The following is a 25,272-nucleotide window of genomic DNA, read 5'->3' on the forward strand; positions in this document are numbered from 1 at the left end:
CGCAAACTCGGAATTTAAAACTGCCAAGAAAAGTGGAGACAGTGTTTCCTTATTATTAATAATAATAATATTATATTATGGTTTGGTTTTAATTTGTGGTAAGACAACCCACACATAAAACACTTTTTAAAAAATCCTGTTCAACGTTAGACGCGAAAACGTTTTCACACCTATTTTTAAAAACTGCAATAGATTGTGAGGGTCTGGCGTCACTGTGCCCACGTTGGGCTCTGGTCTACACCCAGACACCTGTAACAGACGCATGGAATGCGAGCTGAACCAGCTACACACAAACTAAATCGGTCAAGATCGTAAAACTAGATTCTGGCTCAGGGTCCTTCTGTAAGTCAAGGCTGCCCAACCGAGGACATGTCAGCATTGATATTGTCCTTCAAGTGGTACAAATTTTCTAACAAGTTTCTGATTAACTAAACCGCGTCGACCCAAATGATACGGAGTCAACCTGGAGCTTTTGAGGCCCCTGGGCAGTTGCCCGCTTTGCCGGGTTGGTAATCCGAGTTTGCCGCTGCAAATTCTTTACTGTCAAGTTTCTGTACATGCTTGGAACATTTTGGGTTTAGTTTCGGTTGCTTCAGTTGACACAATGAGAGAGGACCCGAGGTCACACATGTCTGCCAACTGTCAAGGATAACAGAATAAAGTCCAGGACTTACGGTTCATGGCACCATGCAACTTTTCAAGCGACATATTCTGTTTAAAATGATTTACTTTTGTAAATACATGTATTTCAGCCGGGTGCATCATCCCTCCAGAACGTTGTATTTGCCTCAATGTTAACTTTGATGGAAGGCTTATTTTGACGTCCCTCTGCCCCGCGCATCACATGTTGACTTTTGACAAGTAGAGGCTGTAATTTAAAATAATAATAAAGCTGAAGATCCTTGAATCATTACTGCGTAACACGATATGTTGAAAACAAGTGATTTTATTCACAGACACAGTTCATGGCACGATTCAATCTCACACCGGGATAATGAACAAAAACTGGAACAAAGAGTTTATTTTATTCTGTTCAGACTGAACGCAGAGTGGATTTTTATATTATATTACAATCATCCAGCCACCAGAAAATTGGTTTAAAGAGTGGTATGATTTATCTATTTCATAGCTTCACACTGAACTCAAAGCAATCAAACCCCATAAAAATCATATAAACTGAAAAAAAAAAAAAAAAGAAAAAAAGGAGTTGGACAATCTGTTTTCTACAGACAAGTCACTTCTTTTTACGTATGAAATCAAATATCATCACTATCCCAAGTGTGTACAAGTCAGATATGTTTAAACCATTTCCTTTACAAGAATATCCCAAGAGAAAATCCTTACAAAAACACACCCATATTCCTCTACAGAGAGTTCACAGTTGGCAGAATCTGTTTAATTTCCCCTCATTTCTCGGACGATGTAAACTACACAGTCAAATGAACACTCGGCACAGTCCAGTCAGTGGAAACGGCCGACTCCAGTACCTTCGTGATGCATTCGCTTCTCAATGAATTTATCTTTTTTGTTTGCTTTCTGCAAAAGTCACCAAAGACACGTTCAATCTGAGGAGCAAGAACAGACGCTGCTGTTATCTGGTAAAGGAGGGGACATACTTCAGTGCCATAGCAGTTTTGCACTGAATCAAACTGAGTTAACACGAGTATGTGCACAAGTATCTGCGTGCTTCCGCATTGTTCAAGCTTTTTTCAAAGGGGAATTAAGGTGGCAAAAAAAAGGTCCAAACCTATGCTAAGAGTAGAAAACTATCATGGAGTTAACCTGTCGAATTAGCAAACTCAGTACATGAGGATCGAGACGGAAGCTGTGTTTTAACCATGACTGGCGAGATCTGGAACCACAACGCACTGGGAACATGGGAGAAGAGAGAAGAAAGTAGATTACGCTGCAGCTGCAGTTTGAGAAACACCTATGGACATTTTGACGTGCCCCCCCACCACAACAAAAACTCTGCACCACTGGAATCCATTATAATGCCATTAATTAAGAATTACCTCTCTTTTCTCTTTAAAAGATGGAAAAACAAACCTTTAAAGGGACCTTTAAAGACGATAAAAACCTCAGCGAGTTACGTTTTGGATGGAGTATACCTTTACCACCATTTGCTCTGATGCGTCACGGTAAATAATTCAGACTCCGAAGAACAGAGACCCCTGTGTGACATATCACCTTTACTATGTTCCTGGATTCCAGTATTCAAACTCTCTGGAGAATTTTAGTGCAAATATTAAAACTGTCAAACTGCCCAGCACCTGAGCAACTTTGAAACCTGCAGGGAACAACTTCACCGATCTGGATGTGTAGACTTAGAGGTGAATTACGGCAGTGAAACCTGCAGGGGGCAGTGTACAGCCGTGTCACTGGGCTTCACGAGCTCCGTGTCCCGCCGCAGTCGGAGTATCCCATCTCAGGGGCTTTTGAGAAAGATCTAAACCTGTGCTGAAAATGGGAGTCACTGGGAGTCAGTCTGCAACCGAGTTTTTAAAATGCCCTTCGGTTTCTTTTGTTGCTGTTGGATGTGGCGTTTATCTGCACAACTTAAAATGTAAAGGGTTTAACCTGTGGAAGACTGTATTTCGTGGCCTGATTATCGAATTCTTTGATTGACTTCCTACAAACACAGATGATTTACACCCAGCTGCCAGTTTAGTTTAACCTCACTGATGTAAATGGGACGGACAAAATATTAGAAACACGTTTTAGTAAAAAGCGATACAGCTCAACAGCACTGCAAACTACATCCTCCAAAACCCTCATACAGGTAAATCAGCACCTCCTTAAAACCGTTTCAACAGAAACCGAACATCATAACCTTCATGGAGGGAGGATTCATTGCAGCGCTGTCGTATTAATCTGGATTAGTTCTGTTTCTGTAACAAAAAAAAAGGATAAGAAAGTGTCTCAATCAGCCTCATAGGCTTAACTAAGGTTTTAAAACTACCACACAGTGTCAGTTCAGAAATATGAGATCAGAGATCTGTCGGTCTTTAACGCGTGATGTTCATGGACCTGAAGTCCCTCTGAATGTGGCTTCGATTTGCTCCAGTGTCTTGCCCTTGGTCTCTGGGATGAAGGCCGTGGTGAAGACGACATTGAGGGTGCACATGCAGGCGAACAACCAGAAGGTCCCGGCGCTGGTGAGAAGACTCTGGAAGAGGTCACAGTTATTTAGACATGGATGTCTCAGTCATGTTGGAGGGGCCATAGAGGAAGGTCTCATGGCTTCACAGTGGACACCAAAACACATGACTGTTATTCATATCTTGCACTGCACTACAGCTGCACTCTAACTTTTATTCTACCGTTTAATCTGTCGTATTCTATTTCAGCTTTGCTTTAATCTTCTATTTTGCTTTGTTTGAATTTCCTATCTTATAATCTTTTTATTTATATTGTCCTGTATTTCTTTCGTGTCTTCCCTTAAAGAATTGTATGTCTTACGTAAAGCACTTTGAATGGCCTTGCCGTTGAAAGGTTCAATACAAATAAATTGGCCTTACACAGTTAGAGCACTGACGATTATGGATTTCACTCAAACCAAGTACCATTTTAATCTCGGGCTGCAACTAAGGATTATTATTATAATTATTATAACTAAGAACATTGTAAAAAAAAAAAAAAAAAAAAAAAGCTATTTTCACAATTTCCCAAAGCCTGACAGTCCTAAATTCAAACGTATTCAGTTCCCTGTGATATATAATAAAGAAAAGCAGCAAAAACTCACAATGTTTTTTGACGATAAATGACTCAAGTTTTGATCAATAATCGATTATTTAGCTATTTCAGCTCTTATTTCAAATCAAATCTGTATGGACACTGACAGGTCCAAAAAATAAATCCCCCGAAAGTTTCCAAAACGTGCCAGAGCGAGGCAGGACATGTACGTAAGCTTTCTCATAATCATGGTGAAGATCTTGACACAAGTGGATATTTTTTCCTTCAACCCCCATAATATTTACGCCATGATTGCGAGAAAAAGTTCCCATATTATGTTGAGTTGACGAAATAAGTTACAAGTTTCTCATGATCAAGAGAAAAAATAGCAATGAAATCTAAAAAAAAATAAAGGAAAACATTGAAAGAAAAAAGAGAAAAAAAGAGTGGTGGGCACTTGCCATCATATCTTGGAAGGTTTTGGTGACGATGAAAGCCATGCTCCAGTTGGTAAGGACGCAGAGAGCGCTGGCAAACCCTCTCACTTTGACGGGGAAAATCTCCGACATGACCAGCCACGGGATCGGACCCCAACCCAGAGCAAAACCTGCACACAGACACGATTATTAATGAGGCACAGTCTGTGGGGGAGACACACAGGCCAGTCCATATATCCTTGAAAATCACCATCACCAGTGTGGTTGCCCCAAATTTGTCAAAGTCTATTTAGTCCTTTTGAAGGACTCGAGGTTTTGCAGATGAGTACATTTGGCTCTGTGAATTACCCAGACCCAAATGTGATCGGGGCAAAATCATCTGATTATCAGCTGAAAGCTGAAGCGAACTCTCCAGCTGCCCTTTTTAAAACGGGAACCTTTGCCCCATGGGTGCTGTCACACAACATTAGTTTTCTGTCCTCCTCACATCCGTTGGCTGAAACATGTCACACGTAACACAAGACGTGGAACTAAAAGGATGCTGCAAAGAGCGCAGACCTAAGTACAGGACAAAGGGATGGAAAGGGGGAGACACCTGTGCGTGACCCACGCTCTCACCTGTGATGAAGACGGCCATGCTGGCCAGGGCCAGCCAGGCCAGGTCAGCGTGGGGTTCTACACCGGCCGTGCTCTGGATGCCCAGCATCAAGAGGCTCGGGGAGGTGGTGCTGTGGAGTTTGGACATCAAGTAGAAGTATACCCCGAATGCCGTGGTGCTGATCGCCATGGCAACGCCTTGATTGTTAATGGGAAAACAATCAAAAAAAAAATCTGCCATGACATAGTTATCTTGTCTGGTGCTAAAGACAGAGCTGAAATGATGACATGATTGTATTCCCGTTGCACTGTATGTGGGGTGTTTGCATTTTAACATGTGGTCCAGACTCTCTCTGTCCGGAGAGCTGTGCACCACCACCGAGAGGATCGGTCCGTCCTGCTGTGGGAGTCCTCTCCACCTCCACTAGGGGGAACCCTCAGTTCCAGGTCTCCTCCTATAAATCAGGCCCTGCCTCCTCCTCTCATCACCCACCAGGTCCGCCAACCCACAGCCTGCTAGTCTGGTCACCTGATGTGATAAGGGCTGCCCGGAGCAGACACTGGGGCGGCTGCCATTTAATCTGAGCAGTCTGGACCACACATGAGTGTGCAAACAAAATGCACACAATAGAAACTGATTTGAAAATAGAAATTGATAGAGATGGAAGGAATCGTGTGACGAGACGGGCTCACAGTCAGCGCCTTACAACTCGTGGCCGCCAGGGAGAGTTTGGGATTTTATTTTTTCTTTACATTAAAAAAAGCAAATAAAACTCGTTTCAAATTTTAAATGCGACTGAAAATACCTGATATGATGAGAAGGACTTTCCTTCCAGCCCTGTCCATGATCAGCGCTGCTACTGCAGTAAAGACCACCTGGATCAGACCCACGATCACTGAGGCCAGGTCGCTCTCCTGAAAAACAACTGAATCTTCACACACGAAGCATTCGCATCCATTCCTGCATGAATGACAATTTAAAGCCCACTCACCTTAAAATGCGCTTGTTCAAATATGTTCTCCGCATAGAACATGATAGCATTGATCCCCGTCATCTGCTGAAAGATCATCAGCATGAGGCCGATCACCAGGGGCTTGTAGACACCAGGGTCCTGCAGGTCGGACATCTGGAAACTAGAGCCCTGAGAGGAAAGACCGCGCTCATGAGGCCACACAAAACTCTTAAGGATACAATCAGTGAGACATTTCAGTGTCTGGGACTGCAGACCAGAGCGTTTGACCCTTTGACCCCAACAGTCAGGGTTTTTACTTCGCCGTTTCCTGCGGCGAGGAGGAAGGGGCTGTCGCCGACGGAATATCTTCGCTCTTGCACTGTATTTTCCGGTCGATTTGTACCTCACTCTGTTCCTCGCTTCCCAGCTCAATCCCAAACCACATTCTCGCCGGCTGACACTGTCCACGCCGCTTCGCGGCCACGCGACCCACCCGTGGACTCACCTGCTCCTCACAGGCGTCCTCGATGCGAGCGCACTCCCATTCCACGGTGGCGTCCGGTCCCCGCAGGAAGCGCAGCGCCTCCTCGGCCTCGCGCCTCTTGCCCTGCGACAGCAGGAAGCGAGGCGTCTCCGGCATGAAGCACATGCAGACCATCAGCAGCGTCGGCGGGATGGAGCTGCAGATCGCCAGCCAGCGCCAGTCCAGGTAAAGTCCTGCGGGACGAGTTCACACAGTTCAGATCTACAACCGCTTCGGTTCTGGTTTACTGCTCGCAACTAGGGCCCCAACTAACCAACTTGGTCTAAGCAACGTGTCAGACAAAGGCTTCGGCTCCGTTTGGGACGGACTATGGATTATCTATCAACTCAGCCATCACACAACAGTATTTGAAGCAGATTCAGATATTAACACAGTACCACATTCACAGCAAATACAATGCTGACAAGACGACGGCGCCGAGCAGAAATGAAGTGTCACAGAAAATACTTCAACAAAAGTAAGAGAGGCACCTGACTTCCATAAAAGTTAAACAGAGGCAGATGGTTCAAATCATCCTCTGGCCAGTGCTTTCCCTATTACTCGCTTCTTTGATCCGTAGATTCAAACAAAGTGTGATAAGGTCACACAGGCTGTAATTCTTATCCAAGCCTTTAATTGTTACAGTAACTGTGGGAATTCTGGTATGTAAAGCTCCAAACTGCCTGCCGGTCACCTCATGCGATGAATTTAGACTCTGGTTTGAGTTGGACACAAAAGTCACTGTGCCACTTCGCTTATATACACTGATCTTTCAACTTCTGCTCAGCGGTCGGTCTCGACCAGCTGACAGAACCTTTTTATATGAGCCAAGAACAGGACAGTCATCCTATACCTGCTTAACCTGTGAAATTCGTGGTCACAGACATACTGAAGAGACATCCAGGTTAAGCTAAGGATAAAACATCATCCAGCGGAGTTCCTCTAAAAGCCTCTTCCCCAGGAAAATAACCCAGTCACAGCACTGGTTGGCCTAATGGGGCCAACGATTTTTTTCCAACCATCCCTTCAGGAGGGACCCGTCTACTCGCTGCCTTAACTCTACCTTTATTTCTAATGTTGTTTTTTTTTTTAATGTTTTATTGTATTTTCTCTCTGACTGGTTATCTCCTCTTTTTGTTTTTATCTCTATAGTGCAGCTGCTGCAAACGCCCAACCTCAACATTACATCATATTCAACTGGGTGAGTAGGACAGAACTATTAATTCCGGTAACGCTTTGTCTCCGTGCTGGTGGCAATTTGCCTCCGTAATAAAAAGAAAAAGATCTAAGATGGAGATTTATGACGAGATGGTGACACAACAGCTGCACCACAGTTGTGCTGCGTATTTACTTTTTAAAAATGTTCATCAAATGAAAACAAAACTATGTTGGCTGATGATTCGGGCCTCCCAAAAGAAACAGGGGTCCTGTTCTGTGTCCCTGAATTACATTAGGTTTTTCTGTCAAATCACCAAAACGTACGAATTGAGATGAGATTGTACCTGCGTCCCCATTTTTCAGTGACCCCGAGAAGTTTAGAGCCGTAAACGTGTCAGGCGGCCGGACAAGACAGACTGAGGGCTGCAGGACACAGAGGAGCCTTGTCGAGTCCAGGTCTCCTCACGAACGTCTTCATCGGCTGTGTCTAAAAATACATCTCTCTGCTCATCTGACTGTTCCACCGAATGTCCTACAATGACCGCAGTGTTCACCTTTGTGCTGAGTGGCAGCTGGTTTCTGACGAAGTTGAAGTTTTTCTTCTTTTCTTTTTTAGTTTACAAGCTATAAAAACCGTTACTCCTCAGAAAAACCAGATTCCATAGGACATATTTCCTCATTCTACGCCCAGTTTTTCTGGCTAGTGATTAACTTCTCTTCACTGGGACTGAGATAAAAATGTGCCATAAAATTTTTACATCTTTAGTTCATGTGGTAACATGATGCTTTTCCTCATTTGTCCTGTATATTACAACAACTAAGTAAATATCAGATATGTTACACATGAAAGGGGCATTTAAGCCAAATAACAAACATATTATTTCACTGTCCTCTAGGAGGGGCATCTAGTCATGCAGCTAATTTAGTTATTTCCACATTTTTGAGACGGCGAGGAACGAACAGTTTTCAAAGGGACTGTGTTGTTTCGGTGAAAACCCGGTGCAGCGCCGTCTGTGAATTACCCAGAGCAACTGAGACAATGAGCCTCATGCAAGAGCCACTTATACCAAGAGTGTCGTTCTTAAGAGGCACGCACAATGGATCTAAGAGACCTCGATACAGTCGCACGATGTGCTCCTGGAAAGAGACGCTCGTGTAGGATTTGACCAATCTTTTTTTGTGCGCGCGTGTTGTGCCTCTCACATAAAAAAAAAGAAACAGCTTTCCTGAAAACTGTTCATTGCATTGACCTCCATTTTGGTTTGAGTTGGAGGCAGATTTCTCAAAAAGTATCTGCGTGGCAGGACGCCACTAGAACCAAGTTAGAAAATATCTTTAAAAATACATTTCATTCATAATTTAAATGAACCAACCTTTTGACATGAGCTGTAGGAGCAGATTATTGTTATTAGCGATTCAAATAAAGTTCTTTTTTTCAAGTGATTGATTCGGAAGCAGGAACCTGAGAATGTGAAGCATTCTTCTCTCTGTTTTTGCTTGTAAAATCAACAAAACAAATAACAGGATAGTATAAAAGTTGCTGATTATTTTTATGTCAATTGACTGGTTGATTGAACAACTAAATGCTTAACCTGTATTTTCAACCTCATAGTTTTATACCATAACTCGACCTTCTAGAGACCTTCAACACAACTCAAACACCATATTTACCAACCACTGACTGAACTGATTCACAACTGCTGTATCTGAGCAGTGCCAAGGCACCCTAGCCAACACGAGACGACCCGCACCACGTGACACACACCGGCTTCTGTTGAGAAAAATGGTGAATGGCATGCGGTTAACGAGATTAGCGAGAAACAGCTGTGGAGCTGTGAGCGCTGCCGTCCAAGAGGCAGCAGAGCAATCCGATCGTATCTGAGGACGATCACATCACATGATGGCCAGGTCCTGGTCATCTCCTCCTCACGACCTTCGATCCAGGGCTTTAAAACAGCACGGCAACCTCAGAGAAAAGCTTTTTAAACAACACAATGCTGTCACAAGGTGTCTGATAGCGTCACAGGGGGAATCAATAGAGATAATGAGCAGGGAGAAACACATTTTTAGGTGAGAGGGCAGATCTGTAACTCTGCTGTATGTAGTCACTGTGGTGGATGTAGTAAAATGTAAAAGTTACATCATGGAAAACTCTCAGTGATTTACAGCTTGAAAAGTGCTGTGCTGAAGCTGTGGGACTTTTCATGGACCCGTCTGCTTCCCGTCCCCTCAGTCAAAACTGAACGTGGAGAAGCAGCATCCGGTTTCTATGCTCCACAGATCCGGAACCAACTCCCGGAAAACTGGAGATCTTCGGCTACTCTGTTCTTTTAAATCAGGGCTTAGAACTTTTCTGTTTGCCACTGCATCTTATTTTGTTAAATTTGGGACGATTCGTTCATGTCTGCACTGTCAGTTTTGTTCCCGTTTCATCTGTCTTATACTATTTTTAAATTATCCTCTGTTTAATTTTGTTTACCCCTTTTTTAAATCATATTTATGTTTTTATATTGTCTTATTTGATCTTGTGTTTCTTTTACATCTTGTCTTAGGCCCCGATCAGACAGGATGCAGCTTTTCCAGTTGTTTTCTAGAGGCAGGAAGCGTTTTGTGCGCCTCGTGTCTTAGACCCTCGGAGCGCCTCGCGTTTTTTTGCAGGAACGCTCTGAAACACCTCAAGTTGAAAAAAACTTTAACTCAGAGCAGAAAAGCGCCCACATCCCCATCGGCCAATCCGAGTAATTGAGAGGCGGGCCTTCTGGGTTGCTGACAGGGTCTCATGTACCCAAGTTTTTTTTTTTTTTTTGTAGGCTGGTCCATTTCTTACGTAGAGCACTTTGAGTCGCCTCATTGTTGAAATGTACCATATGAATTAATTTGCTTTGCCTTCTGATGTGTGTTCTTTCTGATGTTCATTTAAACAGTCAGTGAGTTTCACGGACCTGGAGTCAGACTTTTACAACGTGAGATTTGAGGACGCCACAGACCCTTCAAATCTGATCTTACATACCTGCGAAATAAACCCCCATGATGCCTAGCACCACCATGAGCTGCACACAGGCGCCTAACGTCCCACGGACCCGTTCGTGTGCCATCTCAGAGATATACAGCTGTGTGAGGAGAGAAAAACGAGAGCATTACACAGCAGGAACATACCAGAACATCACAGTCGCTCACAGCAATCGACCGACTCTCAATGATATTTCTGGCATTTAAGCTTTCAGGCTTTTGTTTATAGAAACGTAATCACGTGTCCACTACAGTGACCGGTTAATTAGATATTTAAAAAAATGTTGGTTACTTTCCGGATCAACGGATTAATTGTTTGGTCTATAAAACCATAGAAAATAGAGAAAAATGCACTTTACAAGTTAGCCGCGCCCAAAATGATGTCCTCAAACTGCTTGTTTGTCTTTTTAATGTTCTAAATTGCAAATGTTTCAGTTTACAATGACATAGAATAGAGAGACACAGAGATGTCTTACGTTTGAGAAGCTAAAACTAGAGAATGTTTGGCTTTTTTTTGCTTTACAAATAACTTATATGATTCGTGGATTCACTGAAGTAAATTTTCTACCTAACTGAATAATTGATTATGTTTAAAAAAAAAAAGAGAGATTTTTTTCTTTTATAAACATACGCCTGAAAACACTTAGATACGCCAATATTCCTGTGAAAATACTACAAATATACCAGTGAAGGAACTGATCAGTGATCAGATACCTGCAAACTGGAGAGTCAGAGTAATCAGACAAAAAGAGGCAAGTGGTTGACTGAAACTGAAGGTAGGAATGGGACTTTAAACCAATGATAGTGAGGCTGGAGGCCACAGGACAGGAAATCACAGCATGGATCGAGGATAGAAGGAGGAAGAGGAAGAAAAGCCAGGCCATCGTCATCGGTCAGCAGGAGCGGGACCAAGCCAGAGCGAACAGAGCGAGAGGGTCTGTCAGACAGAACTGAACGACAGCGAGCAAGCGCCTCTCACCGGGACGACCAGCGACGTGACGCCGCTGGCGAGGCCGGTGAGCACTCTGCCGAGGTAGAGCATCCACACGTTCTGTGCGGCGATGATGATGGTGAAACCGAAGACGAAGGGCAGCGAGCAGAACATCAGGCTGAGCTTCCTGCCGATCTTCTCCACCATCCAGCCGCCCAGCAGGCCGCCCGCCGCTGCGCCCACCGTCACTATGGACTGAAAAACACACAACACGCAGCTTCATCAGAATATCCTCTAGAATTTTACAGTTTTATCTGACCTATTTTAATTATCCAGGTTATGTAGACGTGAGAACTAGAACGGTAAATTATCATCGTTATATTGTTCAAATCTGCACTTTTTTTGCTGACTGGATTTTCTACCTAAACCCTTCAGTCATGTTTTTAATCTACGATGCTAATTTCAGTTGATGACTTCAAAACGGCTCTTTCACAGACAAATACCCATTTAACTAGAAACGTTATACACACTGACTTAACCAGAAAGGAGCAGCAAGAGGAAAACATGTAACAGCTCTTTTTTAAAAACAAACATTTCTTTTCCTGTAGATTTCTGTTGTTGGATGCAACTAATGATTGTTTTCATTATCCATTCATCCTGACCATTCTTAGTTAATAGTTTGATCTCTAAAATGCCAGAACAAGTGAAAAATACCCCGTTATCATTTCCCAGAGCACAAAGTGTCATCTTTAAACATCTTCTTGAGTCCAAAACCCAAAGACATTCAGTTTACCGTCATAGGAGACAAAAAAATTCTGGCATTTTGGCTTAAAAAATTACTTCAATGATTATTCAGTTTTCAAAATAGTTAATTTTCTGTCGATAGACTGAAAATTGCAGCTCCAGTTGATCTGATAACAATTTGGTTACGATGTTTCGTCAAAATAAAAGAGCAAACTAATGAATGTAAGAACAGATGTGGCCAAAGGAACCCGTTAGGGGGCTTAGGGGCAAGCATTTGTCTTTGAGACCCACTAACTCTTAGTATATGACCAGAGACCCAGAAACCAACCGGTGCTCGTATGTGGGAAGACTCCGTGGCTCAAGGTTTTTTTCTGTGTGACACGAAGCGTTTTGACTAATGGCACTGAAGCTGGGGATAGGCATCGTACTAAAATCGTTTAAAAAAAAAAAGTCCCAAGGGTCCCTCTACAGGACGGGGTTGTAGAGCTGCTGCTGCTTCCAGGAGTATTTTTCTCTACTGTAAATTCCCATTTCAAAGTTTTCTTTCAATCATATCAGTCCCCTGGTTAATGTAACCATCATACTGGTTTTTGTTTTTTTGTTTTTAAACACCAAGTTTGGTATCGCGAACGGCTCCACACCCTACGATTCCCGTGAGCCTCCACCACTGTTGCCATAGAGACGAAGCCAGTTAGAGGTGTGAATCGGCGCGGTAGTGAATTCCAAACGCTCGGTCGTCGCAGCCGGGGACCAAAAAAACGGCACCATGATTATTTAGATGAGCCGAACACCGAGCCAGAATCTGGAGGTTGTATTATCAGGACTCTAAAAAGGCAGAATCTTTAGCTTCCGCTCGTCGGTGGCAGAGTACACAGCTGAATTTGAAATTCTGCCGTCGGATGTTTCTTACTGAAATGCACGGTGGGAGTTGTGGTTGGCTTCTTCCTTTCAGTTTTTATGTGCACAAAACTTAGTTAACCTTTTGTACCAGCGATTCAACCGAGAGGAATCAAACCGTTGGAAGAGCTCCAACTGTCAGTTCCTTAACTGTGTGTCTGAAATTAAATCCTATTTACTATGTAGTTCACTATCTTTACTGACTTTTATTGTAATTGGGTCCCTGAGTGTTCAGTTTCAATCCCCCAATTAAATGTAGATTGGCTTTTGAGGTAATCATCTACGGTACCCTTTGATTTAATCAACGTCTTTGAATTTTCAGGAAGTAATCCATGTTTGGCTTCAACCGAATCTTTGTCCTTTTAATTGCATCTGACCTCTGCTGAGAGCTTATCTCTGCGTTTCTTTACACTGTAACTAGGTTTCGAACTCAAGCGAGTCCAGCCCGATGTGCGCGGACAGCATGTGATGGTGCGGTGAAAGGTAAGAAGACACACTGTTTTGTTTTGTTTTGAGGGCATGTGATGCTGAATCATCGTGGCCGGTTGTCATACCCCAAACCAGGAGGCCTGGTCGTTGTCCAGCCGCAGCCGCGGGTCAGCGATCTTGGTGAGTTCGGGGATGGCGGGGGAGCTGTAGCCCAACACGAACCCGAAGCTCATGGGACCCAGAACGGACGCAAACGTTGCCAGGTACAGCTTCCTGTTCTTCACTTTGCTGTGGGGAGAAAGAGGAACAGAATGCGGGCGGTAAGGGTCAAAGGGCCCCCGTGTCACGCACGATCGGCCGCTTACATAAGCACGTTTGCCCATTAAAAAGCCTCAGCAGGGCCCTGCAGGCTCTCTTTGCACAACTCATCCGCAAACTGTTTGCTGCGTGTACTTTTTGAGAATTAAAGTCATGTCGTTTGTACCACGTCTGTTGTTCTTTTTTGCACTGCGGCGCTACGATCATCGGGAGCTGCATCTTTTCAAATGTTTGGTCAATGACCCCCAGCCAAGTAGCGAGGCGCGGTTTCAACCAAAGGAAGTTTGACTTATCAATAAAGACTTTAGTCAGGATAACAAACACGTGGTTTAATCCAGGTTTTCAGTGCGGTGTCCGAGCGGAGCAGATGGTGAACGGGGAGCAGACCCAACGTTTAGAAAGGACCCTCCCAGTGTGTGTTAGCCCTGCAGCTACGAATTATGCAAACCTTCCATTTTTGCAGACCATCTCTGCATGAAGGGCGTATGATTAGGTATCCTACTGACCCAGGCCTGATCTAGGTCTGACCCAGGCCGGATCCAGGCCAGACCCAGGCCTGACCCAGGTCTGACCCAGGCCTGACCCAGGCCGGATCTAGGTCTGACCCCTGACCCAGGCCTGACCCAGGCTAGATCCAGGCCTGACCCAGGCCTGACCCAGGCCTGATCTAGGTCTGACCCAGGCCGGATCCAGGTCTGACCCAGGCCGGATCCAGGCCTGACCCAGGTCTGACCCAGGCCTGACCCAGGCCGGATCCAGGCCTGACCCAGGTCTGACCCAGGAGGCCACTGGCCTCGGTTCCTTTTCGCTAACAATCAGCCGTTTCCTCGATTAGTCGACTAAAAGAAAATCAACTATCAACAGTCTCGATGATTGTGTCACCATTTAAGTCATCTGTCAAGCAAAACCTCCCTGTTTTCGCTGCTTCACGTCACTGTTACCTGAGTACCAGTGGGTCTGACCTGTTGAAAACAAACAGTCTTCGGGGAAACGCGTGATGGTCAGTTTTCAGCTGTCATCTGACATTTGTGCTAAAACTAAAGAAACAACCACGATGAGCACGAAAACTGGCCTGATGTTGGCCTCCGTCACCGCTGCGTGGTAAAGAAACCGCGCTGACCGTTTACCTGGACACGACGACGTCACTCTGACCACAATGAACGCAGCTTTTTTTCTACATTATCTGGAAATGAGTGAAAACGACTGGATCCTTGACAGAGTGCATTCAGAGCGGGTGAGTTTCAGAGCAGGTCGTTTGTGGTGGATGGGAGTCAAAGAGCAAGACGCAAAGCCCCTGAAAAAACAACAACTATCCCAACTATTTGTTCTCGGTTATGCAGAATAGAGACCGCGGGCACACTGAGCCCCTGAACCGACCTCAGATAAGCAGCCTGCTCAGACATGAGTCCCGTAGGATCCTCATCTCCGCCCTCGTCGTCCAGCAGCCTCCTCCTCTCGCTCTGGATGTCCATACCGACGGCAGCGACGTGTCCCGGGGTTTACCTTCTCCGGCCCGTTCGCCCGCTTCACATGGATCACGAGGTCGGGGCAAGAAACTCTCCGAAGAAAAGTCAACAAGAGCCGCCGCCGCCGCCGCTACCGATGCTGCCGCTGCCGCCGCGCGAGGTGGCGACCGTGCGACCGTGCGGGCAGGAAGGAAGGAATCACGGAGGGGGGAGACTCTACAGCAGCGCAGGGAGCCGTGAAGTGACCACCGGACGCCGCAGTCGTTACAGTCCCAACAGCATCTCATCGCCGAAGCCGCCGGCTGGTCGGTTTTGCTTTGTCAACAATTCAGTCAGCTGATCGCCGAGTGCGTAATTACGTTGGTTTTTTTTTTCAAAATAAAAGTCTTCGCGTAGCTGTTGGAGCAGAGTTAGCTACGCCCTCCAGCCCCAGACGTCTTGTATAGGAACTACAGAGGTGCGGGCCGGCCCCCAGTCCAGAGCCTCCGATTCGGCAGCTAAGGGGGAGGTTGAGGGGAACTCAAATGACAATGTCTGGCCACTGGTTCTCCGGTTTTTGACCCGCTTGTTGTTGTTGTTGTTGTTGTGAACGGGTGTCACGCATCCCAGTTAAAGCCTTCACAACCGCCGAAGGCACATTCCCAGGTGTGTGAGCGCAAAACAAATGTTGTTCTAACGTAAATTCGAAGCCCGAAACCGTAGCCGAAACCGGGGCACGCCGTTCTCGGACTGAACCCGTCCCCGGGGCAAGATCGAAACGGCGCCGGAAAGGGGCGGGGGGGAAGCCTCTCGCTCAAGACAAGAGGCAAAATAAAAGCCTCTGGCCGCGCGCGGAACTTGGTTTCCATGGGGACGGCCAGATTTGAACGTTACACGGGAGCCCCAAGATGCCGGCGAGGTGAAAACAGGGAGGGCGAAAGGCAGCGGGCTGATGTAGAACAGCTTTTACCCGCTGTTTGTCCAAAGCAATGGACGCTTCCGAGGAGAGAAACGACCGGACGGTAAAGAAACGTTAGTCGACGAACAGCGGCCGCTAGAAGTTGCGGCTTTTTGGCTAGTTAATGCCAAACACAGAGTTACACCCCAAAGCAGTTTAAACGAGTTTAACATTCGTGTAAGGCTTTTAGCTTGACGCTAGCGGTTTGAATTATTTTTTTTTATTTATTGTTATTTTTTAATTTTCCATACAAAATAACGTTGTTGAGGAGGTTACACCGCAGCAACATTTCATTTTCAACCATTTCACCTTATCTCTCTCTCTTAAAAATGATTTGCAGCTGCATTGTTGATTTATGTTGTTCCATTTTTATTATAATGTTCACATTTTTATCTCACTTTTTCTATAAAAGCAATACAAGTTATTAACTATATTGTCAATATAATATAACTGGTACCATAATTGTATCATGGGCTCAATTGGGAAAAATCTTCACAGTTATTGTCTTGTAAAATGTGTGTGTGGCAATAAACCTAGACCCTTGAAAACATCTAATTAGACTTCATTCTGATATTTTTAGCTTTTACTTTATGTGAAACTTTCTTGATTATTCTATTATTCTTATTATTTCTTCTTCTTCTTCCTCTTATTATTATTATTATTATCTAACTAAGGACAATTCTCAAACAGGAAATGACTTTGAAAAAAATTGATACCAAAACCATAAATAAGTAGACGTACTTTACTAACTTCATAACATACTAACAAACAAACTAGTTTGGGATAGAGTCCACTTAAAAATGGTTTGTTTTTTTCCAATGAAAGGACCCTGTTTTGGTTGCGAGCCAGTCTAATCCTCCTCCTTTTGTAAATTGGAATCCCTCATGAAAACTGAAAGGTTTTGTTCTTTGATGTTAAATCTTTGTCAAATGACCGTCCACCAGCAGGCAGAGGGGCAGAGTTTATTTCCCACTGCCGTGTCAGAGGAGGAGCTGGATGAGGCCGGGAGGAGAAGCACCTTCAGGCAGCTTTTTGGCTCCAGTAAAATCTTTCTGGCACCGGGAGACAAACGCCCTCAGAGACCAGACCTACAGGGGAGCCTCGTCATTCAGAGCAAGGCCGCCGAGCAGTGAGAATCATGAGTGAAATGAAACAAAAACACATTTTCAGGAGTGAATGACAGGGTTCCACTTTAAGCTCACATATAGCCATGTGCTGTGGATCGAGCCGATTGTATTTCACTGTAGGATTTATTTAAATGCTGTTCAGCTTTGTTTTCTAGAAGAGAGGCAAAGATCATATCTGTGTTACAAATATTGGAAAACCAAGTATGAGAGGCCTTATATGCATAGTTGCAACATGGAATTCAGCCGGTGCCTTCTCGGGGTTGGATAACACATGTAATATATTTTCTTTGCAGTTACACAAATGGAAAAGAGGCGATGGGGAAGTTCCGGTATGAGAAGGCTGTTGTCTGCTTCTCCAAAGCCATCACACTGCAACCAGAACAGGTGCTGGAGGAACTAGGACACAGAGTTACCCGTGTGAAAACTTACTGTATGTTATGATTTGTGCTTCCACAGGTGGTGACGTGCAGTGCTAACACTTCACATTTTTGATTTTTTTTTTTCAAATTCATTTTTATTTTAAATAGATCAGGTGTTTATGAGAGAGGCAGAAATGCAATACAAAGATTTGTTTCTAAATTCCCTGATTATAATGATAATGATCAAAGTACCCTAATAATCTACGACCCAGCTGGTGGTTTCAGTTCATTTGTGTGTCTACCATCTTGGTATGGTGCCAGTGTCTGCTGGCAATGAAACGTTTTAAAAAGCTCCAGCAGGTTTCTGTTCGTGTTTTTCCACCCTCTCTGTCTCAGTGTGATCATCTCTGCTGTTGTGGGTTTTAGGCTCAGCTGTATGTGGGTCAGGCCGAGGCCTACCTGCAGCTGTGTGACTTCCAGTCAGCAGCAGCCTGTTATAAAAAGGCCTGGCTCCTGGAGCCCGGAGCTGTCGGCGACCGCTTGGCCTTCATCTACTATCTCCAGGTAAGGGTCTCGGCAACGCGTCCTGGTCCTGGCTGGGGTTTATCACCAATGTCACCGGTTCACTTCAGTGTGTGTCTGTTCACACCAACTTGGACTGAAAGCACAGCGGAGGAAGGTATTTCAGGTAAATGCCTGAACATTCCTCTGATCCTCAGGGCCAGTGTTTGTTTGACCGAGGTCTTTTCCTGGAGGCTCTGGAGGCCTTCAGCAAGGCTGCTGAGGTGAAGCCCGGCTGCAGGGCCTATGCAGTCAGAAGGTAAAGAACCTGCGCGCAGAGATCTAGATTAAAACTGTGCACTTTTGCTTAGGTTTACTAACAACCGCCTTTCAAAAATATTCTGCTTCAAGATATTTGAGCACAGATACATTGATCTAAATTATAGCGGCTTTATCTCACACTGGACAGTATGATTGGCTGTTTGCAGACGGGCCAGACATGTCATTGATTACAAGTACTCAAGACCATAGGTGTGATATTTACAATCTGCAGTTTTGTTTTTTATGGTTCTCGTTCTAGTTTTGTTTCTCATCCGCACACATTGTTCATCAATGCATCTTGTGCCTTGCATCCCAGCCTGGCCTGTCTGACAGCTGCAGGTCACCACACTGACTGTCTGAAGCTGGTGAACGACTGGATGGTGTCAGACGGTCCCACCGCTGACCTTTACACGCTCAGAGCCCGACTGCACCAGCGGCTCCGCCAGGTCACAGCTGCAGGGACCTCTCACGGACTTCAGATACCTAAAACCAGCAGCATATACTCCTTACACCTCAGGCAGTTAGCTGATGCTGTAAAGAATCAAGCCGTTAAATAGGACAATAGAATGAGTGTTTTGTACCAGGGCTTGAGACCATCTTTAGTTTCTCCTACTGACAACAAGCAAAAAACAAAGGTCTTGTTAAAACATTTCTACGGTGAATAAAAAATTTCAAAAATGAAAGAAAAATTCAAATACCAAGATTTTTCAAAGTAGTTAATGCAGTGAAAAAAAATCTTACAGTACAATCTTTCTGATGTAATAAAAATTAATCAGTGTATCCACATAATCAGACATAGAAAAAATTAGTTGGTACAGACTGTGTTAAAGAACACTCATACCAGATAAAGTTTCATATGGTATCTTAAGTATACTGCACCTACTGTAAACACACAGTCACGTCTGTTATTAAAGTGCCATTTTCTCTCATATCCAGACATCACGCTGTTATCAGGACGTGAAGTCGGCGTTGGCGCTGAACCCGACGTGTCCAGAGGCTGGAGCACTGCTGCTGCAGCTGCAGCAAGCCGGTGAGCGGGCCAGACAAAAGGCTGTGGACCGAGCTTTGACTGGCCAGCTGCCTGGAGCCCTCCGCATGATCAATGTCGCTCTGGAGAACTGCCCGCAGGACGGACGCCTCTACCTGTTCAGGTGAGTCCGACCAATGGGAAACACTCAGACGAGCTTCAAGTAAGAAATAGAGCGGTGGAAAATGTAGAAGGCATCTCACTCGTGCTGAGGTGCTGTAAAGTAAAGTCAACAAAATACAAGCATGTTTTTGGTCTGCGGGAGCAAACCAGGGCACCTGAACGAAAAACATGCAGATGTGGAGAGAACATGCAAACGTCTCGTTATGTGACTGCAAGGAGCTGCAACTAGTAAACATGTTTCATGGGTAATGAATCTATTGATTACTTGATAGATAGTGTGTTAAAGTCACACTCCCGTAAGTTTCCAGGGCTGAATTTTTTAAACTGCTTACTTGGTCAGACCGCCATTTGTGAGGCCGTAGCCAGCAGGTGATTGGTCATCTTTGTTATCAACTAACCACAAAAATCAATCAGTTACCAAAATTACCAAAATTCAGAATGTTGCTATATTAATTACAGAATCTAAGAACTTCATTCACTCTAATTCTCCATCAGAGGGATACTCTACCGACGTCTGAAAGACTTCACGGCCGCCATCGAGGATCTGGTCCAGGCTGTGGAGCTGAGCGAGAGTGAGGAGGGGGGTCGTAGGTCAGGCGACAAGAGGGATGAGCGTGGCTCTTTGGAAGAGGAGGTGGAGTTTCAGCTGGTTCTCACCTACAATGACTTTGCTGTTCAGTGCTTCAGTAGAGGCCTTTACGCTGAAGCAACTCTGCTCCTCAACAAGGCCATCGAGGAGGAGAAGGGCCAGGCAGGCCTTTACCTGAACCGAGGAGGTGAGGCTGCGAACGTTTGGTCTGTGTGTGTGCATCTCTTTCTATACTGTGCACAATCATTTTGTGTATATTGAAACTTTCGTCGGTGGCGAATGTTTTGTTCAGGCCAAAATATGAGGCTTAAGAGCCAGAAATAAGCCACACGATCGCTGAGTCTTCAGTGCGGATCAGCTGCAGCTCTGTGAATCTGACTGTTATTTGCTGCTGCGGGGAAGAAAATACTCACCAATCGTCGCTTTCAAGCTGAAGTCTGCAACTTTCTGCACGTAGAAAAAGACAGAGCATCCCGTGTGACATTGTTACGTTTTTCTTTGTTGTTGGTATGTTCTGACATTGACGATGACCAACCAGGTGAGGTGGATCTGATCAACATATTTCAGCAGTAGAGTGTGAAGAGATTCTCCAGCCACAGTAAATGCACAGTTTATGCTGTTTCACCACTCTCCACCATACAACTGGATATAATACATTTATTAATTCAGTTTAGTTTGGATTTAGTTTTTAAGTGGCTTGTTGGATGAACCCTCAGCAGTGTCTATACACGCGAGAGGAAAAATGATCAGTCAATATATCAATTAGTTGATTGACAGAAAATTAACAACAATTTTGATAATCTATCAATCATTAATTAATTCTAGTTTCTCATATGTAATGAATTGCTGATTTTCACTGTTTGATATAATTGTAAACAAGATATCTTTAGGTTTGGACTGTTGGTTGGACAAAACAAGACATTTGCAGAAGTGAAATTGATGGTCAGAAAAAGCTGTTCTGGAAATAAAAATAGGAGTTTGTTGATTCGACCAAACCTGTTTGAACCACTTGATCTATGAAATTATCCAACGGTGTGAACTAAATGTTGAATCCCGTTGTTTGGAAAGATCTCTTTATTTGTTTATGTGTATGTATGGGGCTGTGTGTGTGTGTGTGTGTGTGTGTGTGTGTGTGTGTGTGTGTGTGTGTGTGTGTGTGTGTGTGTGTGTGTGTGTGTGTGTGTGTGTGTCTCAGACTGTTTTTTTAAGCAGGCTGAGTGGTGTTATGCTCTGGCTGACTACCAGCAGGCTGAGGAGATGATGCGGCCTGATGACCCTGCTATCCGGCTGCGCCTCGCTGTCCTCCACAACACGTTGGGCACTTTTTGCTTCCAGGACGGGTCAGAACAACACAAACACACACTAACACACACATAAACATGCAAATTAACACCCACACAAACTCATCAACACAGAGAAACAGAGAAAGGCCAATTAATCTTGTTTCGATGCTGTATTTGTGTGTGTGTGTGTGTGTGTGTGTGTGTGTGTGTGTGTGTGTGTGTGTGTGTGTGTGTGTGTCTGCACCTGCAGGCGTTTCCAGGAGGCAGCTGACATGTTTTCTCTGGCCATCCAGTACAACCCCGCAGCCGGTCAGTACTACGAGAACAGATCGAAGGCCTTCCGAAAGCTCCTAAACCTGGAGGGAGCCAGACAGGACTTCATCTGCATGCTGATCCTGGATCCCACCAACGAGGAGGTCAGGGTTTCAGCTCACCCCCCTTAGTCACTGGATTTTGGTCAGTCAGTTAGATGAACTTAATTTTAACCTTTCCATGTCATTTTTAGTCGATCAGTGAATACCAACTCACCCGTATCGAGATATTGCTGTGACAGTTTTCACAATATGACTGTATATATACTTTTTTCCAGTTTTTATTGAAATTTCAGCAGCTCAAGTCCAGTGAAAAACCTTAAATGGTACAAAGTTCAGCGTTCAACCGTAAAAAGGTTAAAAAAAAAAAAAAAAAGCTTAGGTCATCAAAAACTGAAAAATCATGTAAATTTTAATAGAAAACAGGCTTTTTACAGGGATGGAGAAACTGTTTAACTTACAGCTTTTCTTGCAGCAGTGGAGTGCAAACTATTCCTATAGTGTCGGAACAAACCCTCTGATGCATTATTAGGACAGTACTGTATCACAGGAAGTCGTTACTGGTATACTGGTGTCAGAATGGACAGAAAAAGACAAGTAACAGAGGAAGACGGACTGGCTGGTCGGGGCTTCATCCTGCAGCAAGATAATGACCCAGAACGTTAGAAGAACAGAACCAGACGGCGGCTTCACATGATGGTAGACCAGCACAGTCTCCAGACCTAAACACTGGAGCTGGTTTGGGATGAACTGGACAGAGGGTGAAAGCAAAGCAAGCTGCAGGTGCAACACACTGATGGGAACTTCTGCAACAGTGTTGGGACGAACTTTCCGAATAATATTTGATTTCCATTGTAGAAAGAACATCAGGAGTGTGTTCAGCTGCTGGATGATTCCAAAATGTAGACCAAATTTAGGATTTGTGATTCCTTTTTTATGTTTTAAAAAAACCAAACCAACTTCTTCTCCCATATAATGCATTCAGTTCATGAGAAACTGAACAGTGTTTATTTCAGCTCAACTTCTCTTTACATTAATACAATTAAGATGTGATTATGCATATCAATCAATCTTTTTCACTAGGGGTCCTCTTGGAAAACAATGACTTTGTTATTAGTTTTTCTGAATAGGAGTAAATAGTAGTAAAATGTGTGTGTGTTTGTGTGTTTGACCGTGTAGCTGCCTCCGATGCTCATGAATCTGTTCCCCGGTTGCAGCGTGTCTGATGTTTTGTCCAGTCCAGCAGGACAAGCAGTCAGAGTCCAGCTGATGGAGTCCACGCAGGCCTGCAGCTCCTTCTCTGAGCAACAAAGGTCAGCGACACAAAAAACCAACTAGAAGGCTGAGACACACCTACTCTACACCGACTGTGGCACAGCCGACAGACGTTAGGACAGATGTGCTGCAGCTTAGGATGTTACAAGTAGAAACACAATTATAGCTCCTCCGTACTTGGGAGGTTCCAAGTGCAACCGGTTTGCTGCTGCTGCCGACTGAGAATATAAATGGAGGACCATTAGTAATTCACTTTCACATCACAATGACAGATGGTGTCACGGTTTGACCTCCAAACGAGCAGTGGTGCGTCAGCCGAGTGGAAACTCTGATTTCTCTTAAACAACTCCCGTCGACTGAATCAGCAGCAAAAAAAAAAAAAAACACCTAAAAATAAAACATGTAGAGCCACATAAAGAAAACGATATTGTGTAAATTAGACATGAATACACTGAGTGATTTTATTGATTGAAATTACACTCACTCACTGTCAATGCGTAAAGATACAACTGCTCGTTGTTTTTAAAAAAAATTAGGATCGCTTGTAACCAACACAGTATTTAGACAAGTGTGTCTTGTTTTCTTAGACTGAGTGAGAAACTCCAAAAGATGACTCTGACCAGTGAGAACACAGCGAGCCAATCAGAAGACCCATCTGGAGCAGGAGAGGAGCTGAAGTTGTGTGTAAACCAACAGGAGATGCAGATAAATGTGAAGAGCCTTCTGCAGGTACTGACGGGAAAATCAGAAATGATCCCGGTAGTTTGGCTACAATTGTTAATGTCCGTTTCACTAAGTCTGCTACGTGGACGCCGTGATTTGCAACGCGAGGTGATCCCCCAATTTTACCAATCAAAAAAAAAATGTCATAGGGGATCACGTGAGAACCCTGCTGACTCACAAAGTTATCTGCAATTTGCGAGCGACGATCAGTTGTGAAATGTGATGCTGACACCACGTGCAATCCGTGAAACAAGCCCGCGGTCGCCAGCTTTCCATCGGCCGTTAATCCATATAGAAAAAACAAGAGCTAAAAACCAATTGATAACAAAAACACATGGATGGAAAGTTGATAGTCCATGTCTCCTTTTCCATGGCAGTGGCAACAAAGAGGATATTGAGGAGTTTTGAAATTTTTTAGCAAGTTACGTCGTTATGCTGAACTACAGCTGTTTGACTGGCAGGTTACCGAGGCAACGCCATCATCTCTCTATGACCATCCAGCTGTGCACCACATTGGGCCACACCTCCCCGAACACCACCCACCATCACCAGGAACAGGACCAGTCCGCCTTTAGACACGAAGGGAGATCGTACTACCACAAAAGATTCGGGTTGTTTGGAGTCCACACCTCAGAAGTGATATTGGAATTACACTGGGTTTATTATCAGTGTTGTTTTATCTATTTCCGAGTGCTGTGTTTTTTATGTGCATTTCTCTTTGTCTGAAACATTAAAATTATTTGATGTCATTAAACTTTTTCAGTACACTAAGTGAATCACTCTTAACCATCCTCTGAAGAAAATCTACAATATGCAAAACCACAACCACGGTCCTTTAACTTGAACTCGTGGTTTGAAGTTAAAACAGTGGAAAAGTAGAATGGCGCTCAGTAGAGCGCAGACCTCCACCAAGGCCAATGTGACATCCACCAGACTTCAGAGAGAAAAATTCAAATTCATAGGAAATGATGCGGATGTGCCCCAGAATGTAATGGGTTCTTCCCTGGCCCATGCTCGGTCCCTTCACCAAGATTGGTGCAAATTGGTTCAGCACTTCTTGTGTAATTCTGCTGACAAATAAACAGACACGGGCAAAAACAGAAACCTCCTTGTCGGAGATAAATATCAAAAATCAACAGTCGCAACACTTTTCTAAAACAGTGTGGTATTATCCTTTAATTAGGATGCTATTATGTAGTGTAGTCCAATAGATGGCAGCAGAGGCACAAGTTTAGCATGATGGCATTTATGAGGATGCTCCACTACCATGTTTGACTGGTAATATCTTGTTTTGTATATGTCATTAGACCTAAATGTTTGGCTCTTTAACTTTAGCCAATGATCTTCACCTATGCTGTGCAAGTTATCTGACTTGGCTAATTTGGTCAAGTCAGTATAATTCTTTGGACACTTAATGAACCAGCCAAATGAATGATTGTGCTTTGGTGAAAATGTGCGTTGATTAACCCTAAACTCTCCCCTGGAGGGAGCTTTAGCGAACACACGCAGACCCCCTGTTGAGAAAGCTGCCATGGGTTAATCTCTGCTCGTCACTGTTC

The 25,272-nt window shown here is 44.3% G+C and overlaps 2 protein-coding genes across 2 annotated transcripts; one reads left to right on the plus strand and one right to left on the minus strand.

Moving 5' to 3' along the window:
• Window positions 1-937: 937 nt before the first annotated feature.
• slc2a8 (solute carrier family 2 member 8) lies at window positions 938-15,927 on the minus strand. Its single transcript, XM_040155174.1, has 10 exons — window positions 15,049-15,927; window positions 13,479-13,641; window positions 11,332-11,538; window positions 10,354-10,453; window positions 6,168-6,379; window positions 5,702-5,851; window positions 5,516-5,624; window positions 4,731-4,907; window positions 4,137-4,282; window positions 938-3,169 (listed from the first exon to the last, which is right to left on the minus strand). The coding sequence occupies exons 1-10, from the start codon at window positions 15,141-15,143 to the stop codon at window positions 3,023-3,025; spliced, it is 1,506 nt and encodes a 501-aa protein (XP_040011108.1). The 5' UTR covers window positions 15,144-15,927; the 3' UTR covers window positions 938-3,022.
• LOC120804895 (tetratricopeptide repeat protein 16) lies at window positions 11,151-24,445 on the plus strand. Its single transcript, XM_040154618.1, has 14 exons — window positions 11,151-11,244; window positions 13,441-13,616; window positions 17,019-17,203; window positions 17,495-17,585; window positions 17,987-18,124; window positions 18,280-18,380; window positions 18,699-18,828; window positions 19,319-19,533; window positions 20,028-20,308; window positions 21,317-21,461; window positions 21,655-21,820; window positions 22,895-23,028; window positions 23,578-23,719; window positions 24,175-24,445. The coding sequence occupies exons 1-14, from the start codon at window positions 11,151-11,153 to the stop codon at window positions 24,286-24,288; spliced, it is 2,112 nt and encodes a 703-aa protein (XP_040010552.1). The 3' UTR covers window positions 24,289-24,445.
• Window positions 24,446-25,272: the final 827 nt, after the last annotated feature.

This window comes from Xiphias gladius, chromosome 19 (genome assembly GCF_016859285.1).
Source record: "Xiphias gladius isolate SHS-SW01 ecotype Sanya breed wild chromosome 19, ASM1685928v1, whole genome shotgun sequence".
Classification (NCBI taxonomy): domain Eukaryota; kingdom Metazoa; phylum Chordata; class Actinopteri; order Istiophoriformes; family Xiphiidae; genus Xiphias; species Xiphias gladius.

Excerpts from the sequence above, each read along its gene's own strand:
- LOC120804895 (XM_040154618.1), top strand. The coding sequence starts at position 11,151 with ATGATAGTGAGGCTGGAGGCCACAGGACAGGAAATCACAGCATGGATC. Across the intron at positions 19,534-20,027 it reads GGACGCCTCTACCTGTTCAG|AGGGATACTCTACCGACGTC; the intron begins GTGAGTCCGACC and ends ATTCTCCATCAG. Across the intron at positions 21,821-22,894 it reads TGGATCCCACCAACGAGGAG|CTGCCTCCGATGCTCATGAA; the intron begins GTCAGGGTTTCA and ends TTGACCGTGTAG.
- slc2a8 (XM_040155174.1), bottom strand. The coding sequence starts at position 15,143 with ATGGACATCCAGAGCGAGAGGAGGAGGCTGCTGGACGACGAGGGCGGA. Across the intron at positions 10,454-11,331 it reads TCACGTCGCTGGTCGTCCCG|CTGTATATCTCTGAGATGGC; the intron begins GTGAGAGGCGCT and ends CTCCTCACACAG. Across the intron at positions 5,852-6,167 it reads AGGACGCCTGTGAGGAGCAG|GGCTCTAGTTTCCAGATGTC; the intron begins GTGAGTCCACGG and ends CTTTCCTCTCAG.